The sequence below is a fragment of the Pygoscelis adeliae genome, unplaced genomic scaffold (genome assembly GCF_000699105.1).
Source record: "Pygoscelis adeliae isolate BGI_AS28 unplaced genomic scaffold, ASM69910v1 Scaffold87, whole genome shotgun sequence".
In the NCBI taxonomy this organism is placed as follows: Eukaryota; Metazoa; Chordata; class Aves; order Sphenisciformes; family Spheniscidae; genus Pygoscelis; species Pygoscelis adeliae.
In genome coordinates, this window is record NW_008825098.1 from 2,461,718 (window position 1) to 2,481,040 (window position 19,323).

The following is a 19,323-nucleotide window of genomic DNA, read 5'->3' on the forward strand; positions in this document are numbered from 1 at the left end:
ATAACTGAGGTAAATCAATTTAGGCTTTGTATAAGAGGGACAGCTTTGAAGCTGTTAAAAAACTTGGCCTTTTTGGAAGCCTTTAGTTTGACATGAAGCTTAATCAAGAAAGTTAAAATACATAACTGAAAGAAAATTAAGTATCTGCCTTTCGATGTTGAGAGGTGGCATTTAATCTTAGGGCTTGAAACATCAGTCTCTCAGAGGACTTTCAATTCATTCCAACATTCCTGTTGCATCTTGAGGTAAGGAATTTTTATTGCTAACTCACAAACTCGAGTTTCAAACCTTCAGTGCCCGTTTCAGTAGTCTGTTGTGAGCAGTTCTGTGCTAACAGCAACAGCTTTTTTTTATACCTTTTTTTGTGATACCAGTTTCCGCTAAAGCTGGTTCTTCCTTTGGAAGGTGGCTTGATATCCAAAAGAAATCTCAGTGTAAATCAAAGAGCCATTTTCAGCCAGACAGACTCAAAAGACTGAAGTACAGGTCTGTGTGCATATTGTACACCACACCCTAAATTTTACTGTAGAAACATCATGCTGGCTATGCTATTACATTCAAATTACGTGACCCAGCCCATATAAAAGACACTCCAAACCTAAAGGTAATGGGCATTCATTCAGGGCATCATGGCAAGGTTTGCAAGCTGAGCCGTGGCATTTTTCTGATTTAGCTACGTTGCTTTGCATTCTTAAATAAGGACACACTCCACTGTCTTTGGAGATGCTGCACCATTTTCAGCTGCACGGTGTCATCATGCCCAGTGTCACAGGAGGCTTTTCTCAATAATTTATGCATTATACAGAATCTTTTTCTAGTGTAAACGTACTTAGTTAAAGACTCTATCTATTCAGCTTTTCTGTGTCTCCCAGGTCCAGGAGATTTTTAGGAAGCGTAGTCAGGGGCTAAACTTCTGAATTGCACCCTGAATTCCCTAAGATTCAGCATTATCAGTGAAGCCACTATAAGCTAGCAGGGCAGGCTGACCTTTGATCTTCTGAAACACTGAGGTTTCAAAGATGCATATTAATCATATCTATTCTATTGTTTTCCTGTGAGTCACCAGGTTTCCTTCAGCTGAGAAATGTCAATGCCGAAGAAGAAAATCAGAAAGTCTATTTGTTTCCTCCACTTACCCTTTTGACCTCATTCTACCAATTATATATCCATGCGTACTTCATGTTTGCAAAGACAAAAGTGAACACCTTGAAAGAATGTCTCTGGTGTGGTACCCCACTGTAATAGCGGGAGAGCTTAATACATCCAGAGCTCTGCTTGCTTGATTTCTTCTGCACACATCCTCTGTTCACAGGAGAGATACAGAACTTACCAGAAGACTTTTTTTTTTCCCCCCAACTGTACAGTTACATTTAGCACATGCAGGCCTAAATCTTTTGAAAATAAATACTCTGAAAAGCTCTAACTTCAGGGCTTTTAAGAGGTATCTTGTTTCTGTGAAGTATAGAGGAACCAGATAAATGATTGGGAAGTTCAAGCAAAACAGGATTCTCTCACTGATGTGCACATTATATGGGTATAGAAAACAGAGAATAATGCTTTATCGTTTGAGGCAGATATAGCTTTGTGGAGATCCAGGTGTATTCTTGAAGCAGCAAAGCAAAGCGGGCCAGAGAGGCACCTGATGCGCTGTCTGATGGCTGCACTGTCTTAAGACTAGTATTCATGAGATGGCTGTGTACAAGAGCAGCAGGGAAGAAGGCATTCTCAGTTCCCCAGGAAAACCCACTATTTCTCCAATTTTTTCCCCCTTTCACACAGCCAGAACTCTGTCCCTGAGACAGTGGCTGTGGATGCCAGAGGGCAGCAGGATACTAGGAACAAACTTCTTGAGAGTCTGGCACGAGCTCATGGGAATCTGTTTCTGCGCCATGCAGAAGGGTATAACGGCTCATCAGTTCTTCCTCTTGACTTCACTGTCCACTAATCTGCTTGTAATTAATCTTGCAGACTGGATGATGTATGGACCATGCTGTTTCCCTACCTGCTTTGGGGTTGGTGTATTCAGACACCCAGAGTTAACATTTTGTGATTCAAAATTCCTGAATAATTATTGAGGGCTCCGTTGTGCCTGTGCAGGATAGTTTCATATTACACTGACATGGGAATCGAGGTCCTGCTGGGTTCCTTGAAAAAAACTGTCACCTTTTGAAATGCCAGTTGTTCCTGAAAATCAGCAATTAACAAGTATGTGTTGTATATTTTAAGACAACAGAACTGTCTGTAGTTGTGTTACAAGTTTGCTCTTAGCAGCTATGAGTGAGCAGAAGTTTGTACCTCTTCTGCTTGAAGAAATACATTGATGACGTTTTAGAGAACTGAGCCTCCTGAGACTAATTTTGAATAGCGCTGTGTGAACGTAACACCGTTCTAGAGGAACAAGACGCAGCGCTTTGCCACACTTGGGCACTGAGGTAGAATTGCTAACATGCTTTGCAGTCCCATTTCTGGTTTTTCAGTGCACATGTGGCTTTTGGTACCAAGCACTAGGATATGGGAACCATTTGTAATGAGCTCTCCAGAGATTTCTTGCGCTCTGTGCAGCCTTGAGATATTCAGTAATGTCCTATAGACTTTGTGGTTTTCTGTTACTGATCTTTCTCGTTACCTATGAGCGCTTCACTGTTGGGAGCAGAGCTGGGAACTGTCTGGACAGCCCAGCGCAGTGCTAAGGAAAGATCAATTAGTTTCAATCCTTGCTGCGCAAACTTGGATATCACTTCGTGGCACAACCTTGTGTCCTTTATATGTACCCAGATATACGCATTCCTGTTGCCTACGGTACGTATACCACTACATAGTTGCAAATACATGATGTTTCTATCTCCACTTTCCCCTTAGTAGAATGTTGAATCGATAGCAGAGTGTGAAGGTAGGAGATGTCACCAAAACAAATATTCTCCTTTATTTTTCTTTCTAGATTAATACAGCAGATAATTTCACCAATTGTGAGGAGGAAGCAGAAGATGATGACACTTATGTGCTTATGTTAGGCTCAGAAACTCAACCAGCCGTGAGTAAGTCATGTTGTTAGCTTTATCAGTAACAAAGCATGTGTGCTGTATTAAGTGAGTGGGATTATGGACAAACAGAGGGAGAAAATTATTTTAATACTTTCAATTTCTACACGTTACTGCAACTTCCAGGGAGGGCAGATGCCCTAGGAGAAGGGGGAAGGCAGGTGAGGGATTCAGTCATGATAACTAAAGTCATTTCTCAGAAAGACAGACCTCAGTGCAACCACCCCTCCCGGTAAATTCTAGAAATTTGTGATCTCTGCTCTGAATCTAGAAAACAGCTGAATTCTCCAAGTTCTCAGAGAACAGCCTTCATATAAGGGGAGGCACTGCCTACAGGTGCGGCCAACTCCTGTGTGGAGGCACAGATAGTAGATATTTTGCAGCTTGATGTTCATACATCTAAGCATAGATTGATGACAAGCTTGTTGATAATCTGTGTGGTCATATGCATTCCCCTTGAAAACTGCAAACAAAGTTGCTTGTTTGCATTTAGTGATGGTATATATTTTGCATGTATTTTACAGTGTCATGGATCTATAAAGCTAAACTTTATCCTGTTTCTATCTTATCTGTTTGTTGACAATTTTATCTTTTCAACTGTCTCATATTCTGTATGAAAAGAATGTTTCTTATTTGCTAAGTTTAAACCGGTTGCTTTAGTACATCTAGGTGGATGATAGCCACTGTGAAAATGTGAGCTAGAAACCTGGTTAGCCCTGATAACGTTTTCACTGTCTCTGTCACGCTGTATATGGGAACACCCCAGGGTGGACACATGGAAGAAGAACACGGGTTGTAACAGCTGGCCATGTTAGCCGGCTAAATGCCCTATCGGTGGTGAAAGAAAGGCATCACCAAAGGATAACTCAGAATGGAAACCTACCTCAAGGGCTCGGTATTGCCTGCTATGTGCTATGCGTTGGCTGTAAGTCTGCTGACGGTCTTGTATAGTTTACTCTGTTATGTTACTAAGGTTGGCTACCCAAATCTTGATGCTGTACGTAGTGATTAAAATGTCTGCTTTCACATTCCTCCACTATATTCTTATTCTGGTCTGTGGGCCACTAAAGACAGAAGAGCTCCATTTCCACAGGAGTACAGCCATGTCTCTCAGGGGCAATGTTTATCTCATTCTAGAGAGATTTAAATAAGCACCCAAACCCCATTGTATAAAAACAGGTTACACAGCTGTGTGAGCTACGGCTTTATTTTACTAAGTGTTGCGCTGTGCTGCATTGAAAGTCAAGTAACACAAATTGTGGAGGCAAGGTAAGCGTGTGTGATTTCATTCTGACAGCAACTCCAGAAAAGTTTAACATTGCGTGCACGAAGATGGTGTGTATCAGAGTAGCAAGATACAATAAAAACTTCCACTCTTGATTTGGTAAATATTTAAAAAGCTGCTCACCGACAATATGTATTTGACAGCTTTCCTACTGTATCAGTTCATAAAAGTTTTATTAGCCATTGTGTTGCTTCTGTGGGAATCCTTGAAACAGGAAATGTTTCCAGATGGCAAATTTTAGATGAAATAATGCATTCTTTAGCATTAAAAGCCAAGCAGAACCCAGGAGATCAATATGGAATTGGATCAAGATGCCAACAAGAAGCTGAGGCAGATGAGGAAAAGAAAGATGATGTAGAAGACAGCAGAGAGGAGACAGAACATGAAGATCAAGAGGAGGAAGATTCATACAGCTTTCACAACAGTCCTGACAATTTGTATGCCAGCATACCTGATGATCTCAGAGAGAACAGAAGAGATGGCTTTTTCTGTAAGAGGCCACCCCTTCCTCCCCCTCGAAATCTGCCTGGCATCCTAAGACAGGACAATCTGCACAATTTATCACAAGGTACGATCTTGAGAGGAAAATAACCCCAGATACAAACATGTGCAAGTGCAGACTAGGTGCTGCTGTAGAGATCATGTGTGATCACTTCTTCTAAGAGCAAGTATGTTAGAAGTAGGCCTATGTCTAGGCAGTATGGCCCTAATTCTGCAAAGCAAGCATGTGCGTATGAACTTTGCTGCATCAAGATATTCATGACCAGGTATGTCAGCTAATACTGTGGTATGGGCTGCTGGGTTCAGGTTTTTCTCGCTCTGCCCATCTCAGAGAGCTGCCAAATAATACATGATGCATTGGATTTACAAGAGAGGCTTGAAACAAAAGATTGAGCTTGTATTGTTGTCAAGTTGACTTAAGTACTTACCATTTAAAAATATTAAATACTATCTTGATTTAATACAGCTTGGAATTTCACAGGTAGAATTAATAGAAAGTGACTGTGCGAAGAGAAGTAACAGTATTTTATTACATTTTAGCCAATGTTGTGGTTAGAAATAAAAAGCTATATTGTGTTGCAGATTGAAAAGAGAGGGAGAAATTGTGACCTTTAATGAAATGCTTAGCCTTTTTTTTTTTTTTAAATACTTCTGCCCAGAGTAAAAATCTAAAATTTAGTGTTGTAGTTTGATTCAGGTGATGAGAAGCCCAAAATAGTATTTGCATCTATTTCAGAAGGGATGATTATCATTTTTTCTCATTGGGAAAAATAAGTATGCAAAAGGATTCAAGCTTAAATACCCGTCTTAAATAGTCACATATGAAAAAAAAACTTATTTGTCACGGACACTACTGATAAACATGCACACAAATTGCTTCTCAGTTTCTCCACTGCTTATTACTGTTAACTCTGTTTTTAAATGTGGCATAACCTATTACAGTCTTAAATTACCATCACCAAGCACTTTGAAGTTCACATAAGTAGATAGAAGTAGCTTTCTAGCCTTATAGCCTGCTATAGGTAGCTTTTCGTCCCGTTTTCTGCTGTGAACGAAAAAGCTGGCTATATGCAGGAAATCATAGGTGGATTCTAAGAGAAAGAGGGGCAGAATAAAATTTATGTTCAAGATGCGTTTTGCTTCCCACGAAATACTTAGCTGCAGCTATATGTCTGCATAAATGAGGCGTCAGGTTTGGTCAGGACTTGTTAGTGTCGGTTTGATATAAATGCCTGTCTTGGAGTAGCTCTCATGTGGCTATACCATCAAGTAGTAACGTAACCCCCTCTGCCAAATGCCGGTTGTCTGTATGTGGGTACCAGTAGAGAAAGCTTCTCGGCTACCTAGTGTCCCGTGCTGAATCCTGTGCTAGTAAGGCAGAGTTCATCTAAAAATGCTCCTGTGTGAACAGTTCATTTAAAACATGCCATGAATTTTCCTGAAGCGTTAGCCTTGGTTTCATCATTGGGGAATGGGGTTGGGGGTATTAGAATTCCTCTAAATGTGGATGGTGCTTGCTTTCAAAGAGGAGCTCTAATGAGTCATTGCTACGTATTTTTACTGGGCCGCTTGCTTTAGGTATTGCTGTGGAATACCTAAAAGGCAAGTCCTCTCTTCTTGAAGTCTTTGTTTTGGCAGTGGCATGAGAGTGCCCCCTGTGGGAGTTAAAAGAAGGAATATCCTACAGAGAAAGAAACAGAACTTTTATAGTGACACGGAAACAAAATATTTTTCATTTTAAATATGGCAGGTGTATTAATCCCACTTGTTGTTTTAAAACATTTTTGTATCTTAGCCAGAATACATGTTGATAGTACGTATTAATAATACATCCCATTTATAAATGACGCATCCCATTTATAAATGTATCCCACTTACAAAGATTGTTTAGCTCCTGAACCCATAAACAGATAAAACAATTCTTTAAATAGCAGCCAAAGTATTGAAAACACCAGTAGTGACCACAGCCTAGTTTAGCAGATACACATGTACAGGCAGTAGATTACAACACGAGGAAAACATGACTCAGTACAACAATTCCAGGCAGGTCTACTGTTTTTGCAGGAAAGATGGGTAAACAGCACAAGGAAGTCATGAATATTTATGGGAACACCAACCTCAGTAACAGCTTCTAACTCTTAGCAGTTTGTGGGGTTTTTAAAGACAAATCAAAAGAAACACAGGTATCGGGAAACTCATCGATTCCTTTTAATGCTGTAAAATGTAAAAGCCAAAGGAAAGCAAGTTCTGAGTAGTCATACAGTGAAATGTATGAAATATAGGGAGTACAGAGAGTCAGGGAAGTTACTGAGGTGGGGGGTTTTGGATAGGCTTAGCTAGATTATAGGGGGTCATGAATTTCATCTACGCTGTGTGGGGCTTTTTCAATTTTTTTCACCTTGTCCTACAGTACATCTTAGTAAAGCCCTCAAAACTAAGTGGGACATTAAAGATGTAGGAAAGACAAAACCCAAAATTTCTAAAATAAGTTTCAATTCTTAAGTCATTGTTGCAACAGCTAACAAATAGCCTGACTTTCCAAAAATGCCAAGGGCCACAGGTACCGCTTACTTGGCTTCACCATTAAAGAACATGTTTGTGTGACTCTTGTGGGAGCAACTGGGGCACTCAGTATTTCTTTTAAATAAGCCCATTTCTTTTGGGGCTAATAGCTAAGCATCTATTTTTGATAATGTGATGTGAAATCATGAGGAGGCCCTGAAGTTGGAATTAACTCCTTTGGGACAGCCTCTCTACTGACTTAGATGATCAGAAGCTTCTGAAAATCAGAGCGCTTTAGTTTAGAAGTGAAATTAGGTCTCTGAGTTACTTTAGGAAACTCTAAAGCTTTAAGTCCTAATCTCCTTTCTTTACCCTATGTATGGAACACAATTCCTCGCTTTTTCAGAGAGGAATTTTGTGGAGGACAGCAGTGAAAGAGGACGTGGTGATGGACTCATAACAACATGCTACAGAGAAGACCAAGATACATGCGAGGGAGGCGGCGAGGAGGAACACCCATACACTTTTGCAAAACTGGATGAATCTGTGTACGATTTCATACTGGCTGAGGAGGAGGAGAAAAGGAAAGAACGCAGGTCTTTTATCGTGAACAGGCCGCCAGCCCCTGCCCCTCGTCCCATATGTTCACCGGTCAGAGAGGAGAACACTCCCTATATAGTACAAGGTTAGTGCTGCTGCTTTGTAAATATTTGCTGGTAGAATATAGACATCTCTTCTATTTGATGAATAATATTTTTTAAAAGACTAAGATCCTTGCTCAGTTACTTCCAAACCAACAAATTGGTTGATTCAGTCAACCTATTCTCACCTTTCAAATAAGCTGACAACATCTCTGACTAATGTTAATTTTCAATTTGCATCTCAGATAGCATCACTTTTTTGGTTTAATTTTACAAAAATTATGACAATATGATGGAAAATTAAGAATCACTGGGCTAGCTCTGAGTGTGTCTGTTTTAACAGTGCGATACAGAATGGGCTATTTGAATCACCTTTCCTTTCAGTTTCTTTATCAAAAGGGTTTTACTTAATTCTGAGAGAGAGATTTTCGCCGTATTTTATTTTTTCTGATGAGAACAGTAGGGAGAAATGCCTGTGCCTCCTCTTTCAAATGTCCTTTCTCCAATGCAAGATGCTAGAAATGGCCACCCGAGGAAGTATTATGTGCTTTTACCATTTCTGTGAAAACTAGGGAACCTTTTTGAGCTTATTCATGGAAATTTAAGGCTGGAAGAGATTTCAGGTATTTTGTAGTCCAATTCAGACTGAAGCCAAATTTCAAAATAACAAAAGGAATTTCTGTGAACCTACTGCAGAGATCTCTGTGTAAGCCCCAAAATCCATACTGCCTGCATTTCCAGCCTCCTCTACAAAAACCTGCCAATGTATAAGAATATGCATAAGAATAAATGGTAGAAAACCAGGCTGAGAAAAGACACCAGTAGATTGCTTACTCCATCCAGCGCATGTTTTGCACTAAAACAGGATTAATACTACCCAGCTCATCCTGCCAAATACGGAGGAGCACCTCCTTTTTCATGCCTATTTCAGTCAGTGATTTATTTTATTCTTCCTAGCTAGCTCTCTTCCTCCAGGCTGTATAACTCTAGGTGAGGGCCAGAATGCATGGGCTAATACGTTCATCATTTAGTTGCTCTTTCTTCAGCATGTTCAGGAGGTATAAGGATGAATCATTACAGTAGTTAAAGTGTAATCCAAGAACTGATGTGTATAGGGGGCCTGTTACAACTACGGAAGTCCTGAAATGGCTGCTTTTACTGAGACTGCTAGAGCAGTGTCTCAAATCTTGCTCCTCCATTGTCACAGACAGGCCAGTGACTTGAAAACCCTTACTGGGAAGATGCGTTATTTGGGAGATTGCTTTTACTGTCTCTTATTGCACTAGAGTGTTTCTGCTTTGTCTACCTTAACTGTTCACTAAGGAAGAGACTATCAGAGGAACTGCTTTGATAGGACTGTGGTTCTTTTACACCATATATATATGTGTGTGTGTGTATATATATATACACACACATACACACACCCCCAAGGTTTTTAGCTTTGCAGGTAGTGGTAGACAAATTAGTTTCCTGTTATTCTGTGAAATCAGCCTCTGGCTCAAGTTCATTTACTTATACAATAAATGAGAAAAGTGGAAGCGCTTCAAGAAAGCTTCAGTTGCCCGCTCAGGCCTCTGTTTTGCCTGGCCGTCCTGCTAGTTCCAGATCTAGAGTTTCTCACTCTCCTGTTTTGTGCAGGGATTCCTGAGACAGATAGTGAAATTTTAGATAGAAGTGATATATCTTCAGCTGAAAGATTTTTCTTGCTACTTGGATTGGCAATTTTTGTCCTTTTCCACAGTGGTTAAAAAATTCTTCGTCCAGTCCAGCAATGTCCCAGTTTCCAGTTTATTATATTAAAACTGCTTATAATTGGGAAAAAAAAAGATTGTTTCGGCTCTAAGAACCAGAAAATTTCATTCCAGTCCATCATTAAAATCTGCATGTGTTTGCAGCCATTGCTTTAGAATTTAATCTAATCAGTGTAAAGTAAAATTACTCTGGCTAGTGCATATACACATTTTTCATCCCTCAAATAAATTGATGATAGTTTCAGGTTTTGTTTTCATATATTATGTTAAAAAGAGCATTGCAGAAGTTGCAAAGTCAAATAATCAAAAAGTTAGAATTGAGGTGGTTTTGCTGTTTTACTTCTTTCTCCCTGCCACGAACATTACAATACAGTCCTTAAGTGTATAGCCGTGTGCTGCTATTTATCACAGATATTTTGTTTCATCTAGTAATGTTTGAAGTGGGTGAGCATAAGATGCCAAACTCTTCAGTGTTTTTCATTACCATTTTTGTTTAAAATATAATTTGTGCCTGCCCTAGGTCCAATGTGTTGTTTCAGACCCTTCTGTGATAAACCCTTTGATTTGTTCTGTATGCATTGGGGTTTTGGGTGCCCATTATGAAGTAACTAAGATGCCATTCTTGAGATTGACAGCATTATATACTACTTTACTCATTCAAAGCAGAGATCCCATTGATTTCAGTGGCCACTACGAGTGCTCAGGACTTCAGATTAAATCATCAGTGTGTCTAGTCAGCACCCTAACGTCAGGGATTCACGAGCCCGATTGCTGGCTTAAAATGACGTGTCTGGGGTTACGCTGGGGCTTTGTTGGAGAGAGGAGTCCTGTTCCACAGAGCAACTTTTAGTTACTTAGCTGAGGCATCCTTCCCTCCTCTGTATTCTCTCTCCTTTTAACTTCTAAAACAAATCAAATAATATTCTTGTAAGAAACAGGTTGTCTTCGCTGCACAGTTCTGGTTCTTCTTCAGAACCGTTCCCTTCTGGTGTTCAGTAAGACACGGGTCCTATGGGAAAAACGGGATTAGAGAATGGAGCATGATGCACAGAGGAGGGCTGGCTTAAGGCTACACAGTCACCCACAACTGGATCCCCATGTACTTTGGAAGTTCCTGGAAAGAACAAGCTTCATGCTCCAAGGAGCTGTTGCAGGAGCTGCTGTGATAGCGCCATGCAGAGATGCAAGAGGAGAATTTCTTTTTGCCCTTTATGCACCTACAGAGGTGATGGAAAACTATGGGCTCATTTATTGGCAAAAAAAAAGTGTAAGCATTGTGTAGCAGAAATGCCTTTTGCCTCTTGGATTGCGTGCTGGTGCCTCCTTTCTAATTTATTTTTTGTATCCATCAGGACAAATCGAGTGGCTGAATTCCCATGAGGGCTTTCACCACACATTGAAGTCCATGAAGTTACAAAAGAGTATCTACTCCTTTAAGCAAAAAGCAGTAGTGTTTCCATGAGAATAGCAAAGAAAGGGAGCAAATAGCCCTCTTTGTAATAAGTAGCTTTCAAATACATGAAAGCTCAAGTTTACACTAGGCAGAAAACCTGCTCCGTGTAGATTACCACTTGGTGCTCTGCAGAATAGGATAGTGGAACTGTTGATCTATAGAAAACAAACAGGGGACTTCACAAGCCCGTTTTTAGAGTCTCTTTCAGAGCAGGACCTACACTTCGAAACCTAGGCAGTAGACACTCAGTGATGCAAGTTGTCATAACTGAACTACCGCAATTGACAGTTTGAGCATCTGACCTGAATTTGCTGAGGAATAAATTCTGGGAAACATGAGTGAGTTGAAAGAGTTAAAACATAAGTGTTCTAATCGCTTTACTCAGTTTCATTTATTCTATTTTCAAATTTTAATGAACGTGCAAACTACTGTATTGAACACTGCTAAACATACTGCATCTTTAACAGAGAGTACATTTGTCCTTTAATTTAGACCACTGCGAGAATTCTGCCTTCTGTGTGAAAGGCTCATCAACCAATGGAGCTGCAAATTGGTGCCAAATAGCTTCTTGTCCAGATGGTGTGCACTCTTAGTGTGCTCCCTTTCCATTCCTCAAATGCTTAGTATTTCTTTATAGGTTCTTTCGGTGTTTTTTCAGTTGTGTGCTGCCAAAACAACTGTTAAATAAATGTATGAAGGTGGCGTGTTCTCAGTTTACAGTGCAATTTTAAAGTTCCCTATTGATACCAGATTTGATTGAGCTGGAAACCGAAGTCCCTGGTGTATTCTTAGGACAGGTGCATGAGTTTCTGTAATGTCTCCCGACCATTTCTGAAGTCTGACCTACCAGGACTGCCTCAGGGCTTAAGGATTACATTACTGTCCGGGTTTGATGATTTACCTCTTATCAGAGACCACCAGTACGAGAGGGGTTCTCTGCAGCAAGGACACCTGTCCTACAGCAGCATAAATAAAACTTCATATGCTATAGCCTTTATTCCTTTGCAAACCTCTCACAAATCCCTGAAGGAAAGCATTTCCCCTCTGTGCACTGGAAACGTTTTACTATTTAAAGATAGCTGTCTGTGGGACTTCACACTAGGGTTAAAAGTCAGCAGTGGAAAAATATGTTTCCCAGTTACTATCCCAGAAGAGAATAATATTCTCATTGCTCATCAAAATCACAGGGTATGCAGAAAAAGTAGCAGCTAGTGGATATTTTTAGGGAGGCAGAGTATCTTATGTACAGAATAGACAACATAAACCCAAATGAAATGAAAAAAACAAAATCCAGAACAGAACTGTTAGTGTCTTGGAAACTTATCAGGCTGATTACTGGGAACTATAGTGATCGCATCCTGAGTTAGTAATTCTTATTATGCAGATCGTTTAAATGCTCTAAAGCAGGAGTTTCCAAAGTGAAGCCTCGGAGCTCATGCAAACTGCAAAACATTTATGTCCCACAGAGGGATTTTTTTAGTACTTTCCTACAGTGAGTATAAAGTACTGCACTGCAGATGAATTTCATTATGTATCCCCAACTTAAGGGTGTTTTTCCATGAATAAAATACTAGGAACCACTGTTCAGCTGTCTTAGTGCACTTGGACTGTTTTTTCAGACCTGGTTGGGAAATGGTATACTGGCTTCATCCACTCTGTCCATTCAATCAGATTTTTTGCTATCTTAACTTTGGTAGATTGAAACATGTACTGAATAAGAGAAAATATTTATAGGATGCTGCCTGGCTGAAAAGCAAACTGTTCTAAATAGCATGTTTCTGGTAAAACCAGATATAAAGTCTTCCCCTTTTTGCTTTTCTCTACTGAAGAAAAATGGGACTGCAGAAATATATTCAGGTTTTACATGCTGGAGCAAATATTCTTGAGTATATCACTAGAGTCCTTCCAGCTTCCTTCCGTAAGAAGGGGTTCTGGTATTACTTTTATTATCTTGCCTCAGTGTAGGGGAGTCGTCTCTGTAGTCTCCTGAAGTCCCTCCCTGACCAAGGTTACTGGGTTTCTAACGGATTTGAGCTCACATTTGATAGACTTGGAATCTCACTGCAAATTGGGAAGAGAATTGCTGGTGAGCATATGTTTATTTTTGGATTAATGTTTTCACATTGTCATTACACTGTGATTCTTTTTAAATTCATTTTACTTTTGATCTGAGAAAACTGGGTTTTTTCAGTCTCAACTGACTAATTATGTGGCTGTGGAAGGCAGAGGCTGACAACAGCCTGTGTAAGTGGTGATGAGTGGATGAGATGCTGTAGCTGAAAAACTCAGGCAGCGTGCGTGGGGCCACTGCAACTAACGGAGCGGCATGGCAGTTTGGTATTTCCGCAAGCGCATTTGACATCGCCTAGTCTTTCTTCCGATGAAATGACTGTTGTGTGTTCTCATAAATGTCTTGAGATCATGTTCACATTTAGAACAGATCAGAACTTCTGTACCGGTTTAGATGTGGTCACTGGTTTTCTCACACCAGTGCAGTTAAAACTGAGCAGTCTTTTTCCCCCTGCCTTCTGACAGTGTAAGTGCATTCAGACGCCTGTGCTACCACGACAGGACAGCTTCTGGGACTTGAGCCTTTGTAACCCTGCGCAGCACAGTGCAGCCATCCCTTCTCCACAATGCTTGGACCTAACTAGACCAGAGTCATGAGGCATGCTGATAGGCTTTTGTTCTGTGCTCAGCTGTGTTGCCTCGGAAAAATAAAAAAGGCCATACTGTTTACGGCGTCCCATTTCCGTAGTTGATTTCATGTTATGAATCACTAGAATTTTTTGTTTTAATCTTAAATATGTGAGAAATTTTGGATAAATTTTAGGAGTGGTCTTTAATCATCTCTCACGAAACTTACTGGTTAGCATTGCATTGATGACCTCTGTCTAGTCCTCATGCTGAGTGATGCTCAGTGTGTTAGCAAACAAAACAGACAAAAGGAAAATGAGATCTAAAAAGATGTGAACAAACATCTGCAGAGTTCTCATCTCCTGAATAATAAGCATCATTCTACTATATTCCTTCCTTAGTATTCTCTGTGTATTTGTCATCCCTTGCTGTGCTACATCTCATTTACAATCTAATCCTTACCAGAAAAAAGAACTTGCGAGCTTTATTTGCCTAGGTACTATGCACACACGGTTTAAATGTTAAAATGCTTGAATAATGGGAAAAAAATGGAGTGGGCAAAGATAGGACTCTCTCCCTGCAACGTATCCCAACTAGCAATTCACCCCTTCTTCTCCATTCTTCCGTTGATCATCAGTTAATTGCATGACAATTCTAAAATGAATGAAGCAAAACCCTACTAAGAACAAGGAGGAAGCTTACAAGCTCACTGTAATTTGCAGCTGAGTTGAGATGTGTTAATCAGTGCAACCCTAGTGTATTAATTGATTTGCATTATCACTTAGTCTTGTGTTTCTATAAAGATTTTGTCCCCTGGATTTAATTTTGAATGTTTCCTAAATGAAACAGTCATGGCAATAGATAATTTTGTTTGGAACATCAGCTCAATGAAGCTGACGAATAAATGCATCTTGAATTTCCCTAAGCAAACCGTATTCAAATTAGTGATATTTATTGTTTATTTGTTTTTTCGCTGGGTCTTTTCTCTTTCGTGTTTGTTCTGCTGGAAGTGTTGAGTAAGTAAGGTACTTACTCAAGTAAGTATGATTAGCTCACATATTCTTCCAGAGGGTAGGTTCATCGGTGCAGCTTTATTTGAATCGCTAGTGTGTAGCGGCAAACTTTTGTTTGATTTTTAGAGGTAATGTTGCTAATACAACAAATCGGGCAACATCCCCCCTAGTTTAGATGGGTAAAGTAAAATGTAAATTAGAAACCATATCTTGGTTGATCATTGCCTCTGAACTGATATGAGTTGTCCTCTCTCACAACGTAACTCTTTCCATGTTTTGATTGCCTGTGTTCCTAATTATGTCACTTCTTACTGGCCTGTCACTAAGCAATTTTTGAAATATCATAGTGCACCTATGATTCCTTACCATTACGGCTTTGTGGTAGAACCTCAATTAATTCTGAAAATCAAGTTCCTGTTCTTTTTGTCAACCTGCAGCTATTGCAAAAAAAATCCATTCTCTCTTTCTAGACCCTTCACAGCTTCTTGCACAGTGTGTGACTATAAAATGCTGCTCTTGGTACAGAATTATACACAAGAGACTTAGATTTCAAGTATTTCTAGCCCTCCTATTTGTGGTGATAACCATGAAAATATTAACCACGTTTCAAGCCTCATAACATTATTCACCTGCATGTGCAGACAGCCTGAAACGACGTCTGTAGCTAGTCTGATTGAGATAAAAAAGGCAATTCTGAGTTCCTTGGATCCCACTCACTTTCCAAGCCTTCTGTTAGGGATTTTCCCAGAGTTCTGCATATTTTCCACAAAATTTGTGTTTTGTCACACTTTTTAAATGTTGTCTTCTGGTTTCATGTCCTACTAGAAAATATTGCAGTAGTTTCTTACTCTCTGAGTTTGCTTTTCTGGAGAAATATTGAGGTTACATTACATTCCTAAAAAGCGATCTTACTACCTGAGACATAAAAATGTATTTAGGGCAGGCAAAGAACTTCATCTGTGTCCTGTAGCAACTGAAGAGAGGAGGGGGATTAAAGTGAAATTACTTACTACTTCTCTCAGCCTCCTTTAATCCTGAGAAACTGAGAGAGGAGATACGTCATAGACAAAACTTATGCAGCATATATCGGGTCGGGACATTTAATTTGTAGATTTTGGCCTTCAAGCATCTATGGGTACTTTAGCCAGTCACAATGCGATTAAAAATTCAAAAGGAGGACTCTTTCTGATCATACAGATATTATTGAAGGGCTCACATTAAGTAAAAAAGCGTAACAGAAGTACTGCAACTTTTAAATCAAATTATCTATGGCAGAGAGGCTCTGAAAACATAAAAATATATATCCTTCCTCAGTTGAAGGACCATGGCGTTCTGACACTTTAAAAAATTGCTGTATTAGTATTGCTTTACTGAAGGAATGTTCACTTTATCTTCCATAAGGAATAACGGAATATGTCCCTGTGCAAGATTACCTGTTTCTTTCATTCCACTACTGTATTCGAGCAGTTCATAAGTAATTAGAATGTGGGAATGAAAGAGTAAATTGCTGGAGTCCTCCCTAAACCTGTGGCAGTCGTACAGTGGGGTGTGCATACATCTTTCCAGGCATTCCAGAAACAGGAATTTGTTTTCATTGACCTCACCCACACTGAATACTTGCTGCCAACTAAAATCATTTCAGCAAGATGCGGCATGTAAAGTGGTTTTAACAATTTTACTTTGAACTGGAAGAGCAATTCCATTTCTCATTACTCCAACACTGCAAAACTCAGCAGAAATTTCAAAGCCTATCAATTAAAGTGCTTTCCAGTCAGGGACATGGTTGAGTATATCCCTTCTCCTTATGCAGTAAAATTCAGGCTGCCTGCATTACCTCTGTCTTCTGGTTACTTTTAATTTCTTCTTTAAAAAGAGAATACTATTTCCAGTATAGAAGAAAACACCGCAACCATATTTAGCAGGATTCTTTGAGAATTATAGAGAATAGTATTACAAAAGCTAAAATCTATCGGTGTTAGGCTGAAGCTAGGGACGTAACATCAGCAGATTGGGCTGCCTGTATCGTTCTTTTACTCTCTCCGGTTAGCCTGAGAACATTTTAAGGAACATCAAGTCTGCAGCTGTTTTCATTCATCATAACCTTCCATACAGGTCTACTCAGGAGTTAGTGTACTTTATTCTGCGGTGTAGAAAGTACACCCTTAGGAATGCTCCTTCCTCACCTCTGCAGGTAGCATGCGCAGAGTTTAGATGTCACAGCCGTCTTGATCATCCGTTTTACAAGTTTCCCTGAGAGACGTGGATGTGTCGTACAAGGCAGCCTGAACAGGCAGACAAGGAGCAAACCAAGGTCCACCGGGTTTCCCTGGTCAGCAGGAGCAAGCAGCCGGGACTCCGGGGTACCATGCAGAGCTCTCTTGTACCAGGCGTTGGTCCCCAAGCAAATATTTGCTCCATTGAACTGGCAGATTTGCTGCATTGCAGTGATGTCAGAAAGATTACTTAATGGGAAGGAATTATTCCAGATTATCAGTTTGTTTAGCTAAAATCAGAACTGAGACTTAAGAGGCAAAGCCTATGTGGCGGTAGCTAAGTCAGAAACCAAGCAATTCCCACCTTCTGGGTTTTACATTTGCCACCAGCAAAAGTTTGACTGCAGCATTTCAGGGCGTATCCAGGCTGGCTGTACTCTGCGCACCTCACAGGAATGGGGATGATGGGCTACGCTAATGGAATAAGTGATCATGCTTTGCTGTTCCTAGAGCTTGAATAAAGTAGACAAAAATATACATATTCTTATGCATACATCTTCTCATACATTTCTTAAGCAGTGTCATTATTCTCACCTAGTACTATTGGTTTTTTCTGCCTTAGCTTTCCCCATAAAATAAGAAACAGGCTACAGTAGGTGTCTGTACCATGTGAAGAACTCCGAGATCTGGCTGTTTTTTCTAAACAAGTAATATGTTAATGTGATAAGTCTATTTTATTTTCTTCAAAGCTTCTCGTCATGATATGTGTAATATCAGTAATCTTGCCATTCTGTGCAACAGAACAATTTTTTAAGTTATTAACATTAGGCTGACAAGCGGGTTGAGAAGTACTCCTAGGCTAGAAGAAGGAATTTATTCCAGCCTGCTTTCATGAGCCTCCTTCCTTCATTCAGAATGTGTGATGTTTTTAATTGCCATTTTTCACCAACTTCCTTATATTCTTCATTTTGTTATAGTGTTTCAGCAAAAGGCCACTCGAGTGCCCAGTGACAACAACAGGACATACTGCGAAGCCAGGAAGCCCGGTACAGAATTTAATTTAGCTCTTTTAACTGCCTTGATGCTTTTCAGTAGAACTAGTAGAGATTTGCTGTGACTTGATTTTGACTGATTTAGCATCTATTTTCCCAGATGTGATTTATATTCTTAATGGAATTGCAGCATTAAGAGATCAGATTAAAGAAAGAAAAATAAAAGTTACGGTCTTGTGGGAAAGATTTGTAGAGTCAGAGTTACTTTACATTTTTCTGTTTCCTTTCTCCATTGTGATTAAAATCAAGAAAACGAAGCACAGGAGGGCTCAGCTGTGCGCTAATTCCAGCCGTGGAAAGGCAGCAGCGTGGGGAGCAAAAGTTCTCTCTTGGGTACCCCAAGATCCATGGGAAATTAATTACTCGTGGCAGTCCAGTTGATACTTGAGTTGTAGCACATCAGAATGTCGCTACCATAAATTCCATTAATGGTACCCTAAAATAATTAACAATGTTATGTACAAAATGAATGAACACTGGGTGAAGATTTTTCCTCCCTCTTTTGTTAACAAGTAGCAGGTCAGGATTAAAGCACATAGAGTGGCACCTAATTGCCTATTTATTACTGCAGTGGGGAACTGCAGTCTCCAGTGCTACTGACGTTACTTTTCATGAATGCTAAACCACTTAGGAAAAGAATACAGGACCTTCTAGATCTTACTATGTTGGAATACTGGTAGCATACCTCTGCCAACCAACCACTCTATGATGGAGTGACTACATCAGTGGACAAGGGAAGAGCTACATATGTCATCTATCTGGACTCCTGTAAGGCCTTTGACACGGACCCCCACAACATCCTTCTCTCCAAATTGAAGAGAGATGGATTTGATGGGTGCAATGTTTGGTGGATAAAGTCAGTTGGATGCTCGCATCCAGAGGGTATTGGTCAACGGCTCAATGTCCAGATGGAGATCGGTGACAAGTGGTGTCCTTCAGGGGACTGTACTGGGACCAGTACTGTTTAATATCTTCATCAATGACATAGTGGGATCGAGTGCACCCTCAGCAAGTTTGCAGATGACACCAAGCTGAGTGGTGCAGTGGTCAGCATGCCAGAGGGACGGGATGCCACCCAGAGGGACCTGGACAAGCTCAGGAAGTGGGCCTGGGTGAACCTCATGAGGTTCAACAAGGCCAAGTGCAGGGGTCCTGCACCTGGGTCGGGGCAACCCCCGGTATCAATACAGGCTGGGGGATGAAGGGATTGAGAGCAGCCCTGCCGCGAAGGACTTGG

The 19,323-nt window shown here is 40.3% G+C and overlaps 1 protein-coding gene across 1 annotated transcript in view; it reads left to right on the forward strand.

Annotated features, from left to right (window-relative positions):
• Positions 1-19,323, forward strand: part of BANK1 (B-cell scaffold protein with ankyrin repeats 1) — a 260,578-nt gene that overhangs the window by 232,580 nt on the left and 8,675 nt on the right. The window contains exons 10-13 of the mRNA XM_009327080.1: positions 2,939-3,035; positions 4,586-4,891; positions 7,733-8,011; positions 18,012-18,080. Coding sequence (XP_009325355.1) covers positions 2,939-3,035; positions 4,586-4,891; positions 7,733-8,011; positions 18,012-18,080 — 751 coding nt within the window. The remainder of the gene's footprint in view (positions 1-2,938; positions 3,036-4,585; positions 4,892-7,732; positions 8,012-18,011; positions 18,081-19,323) is intronic.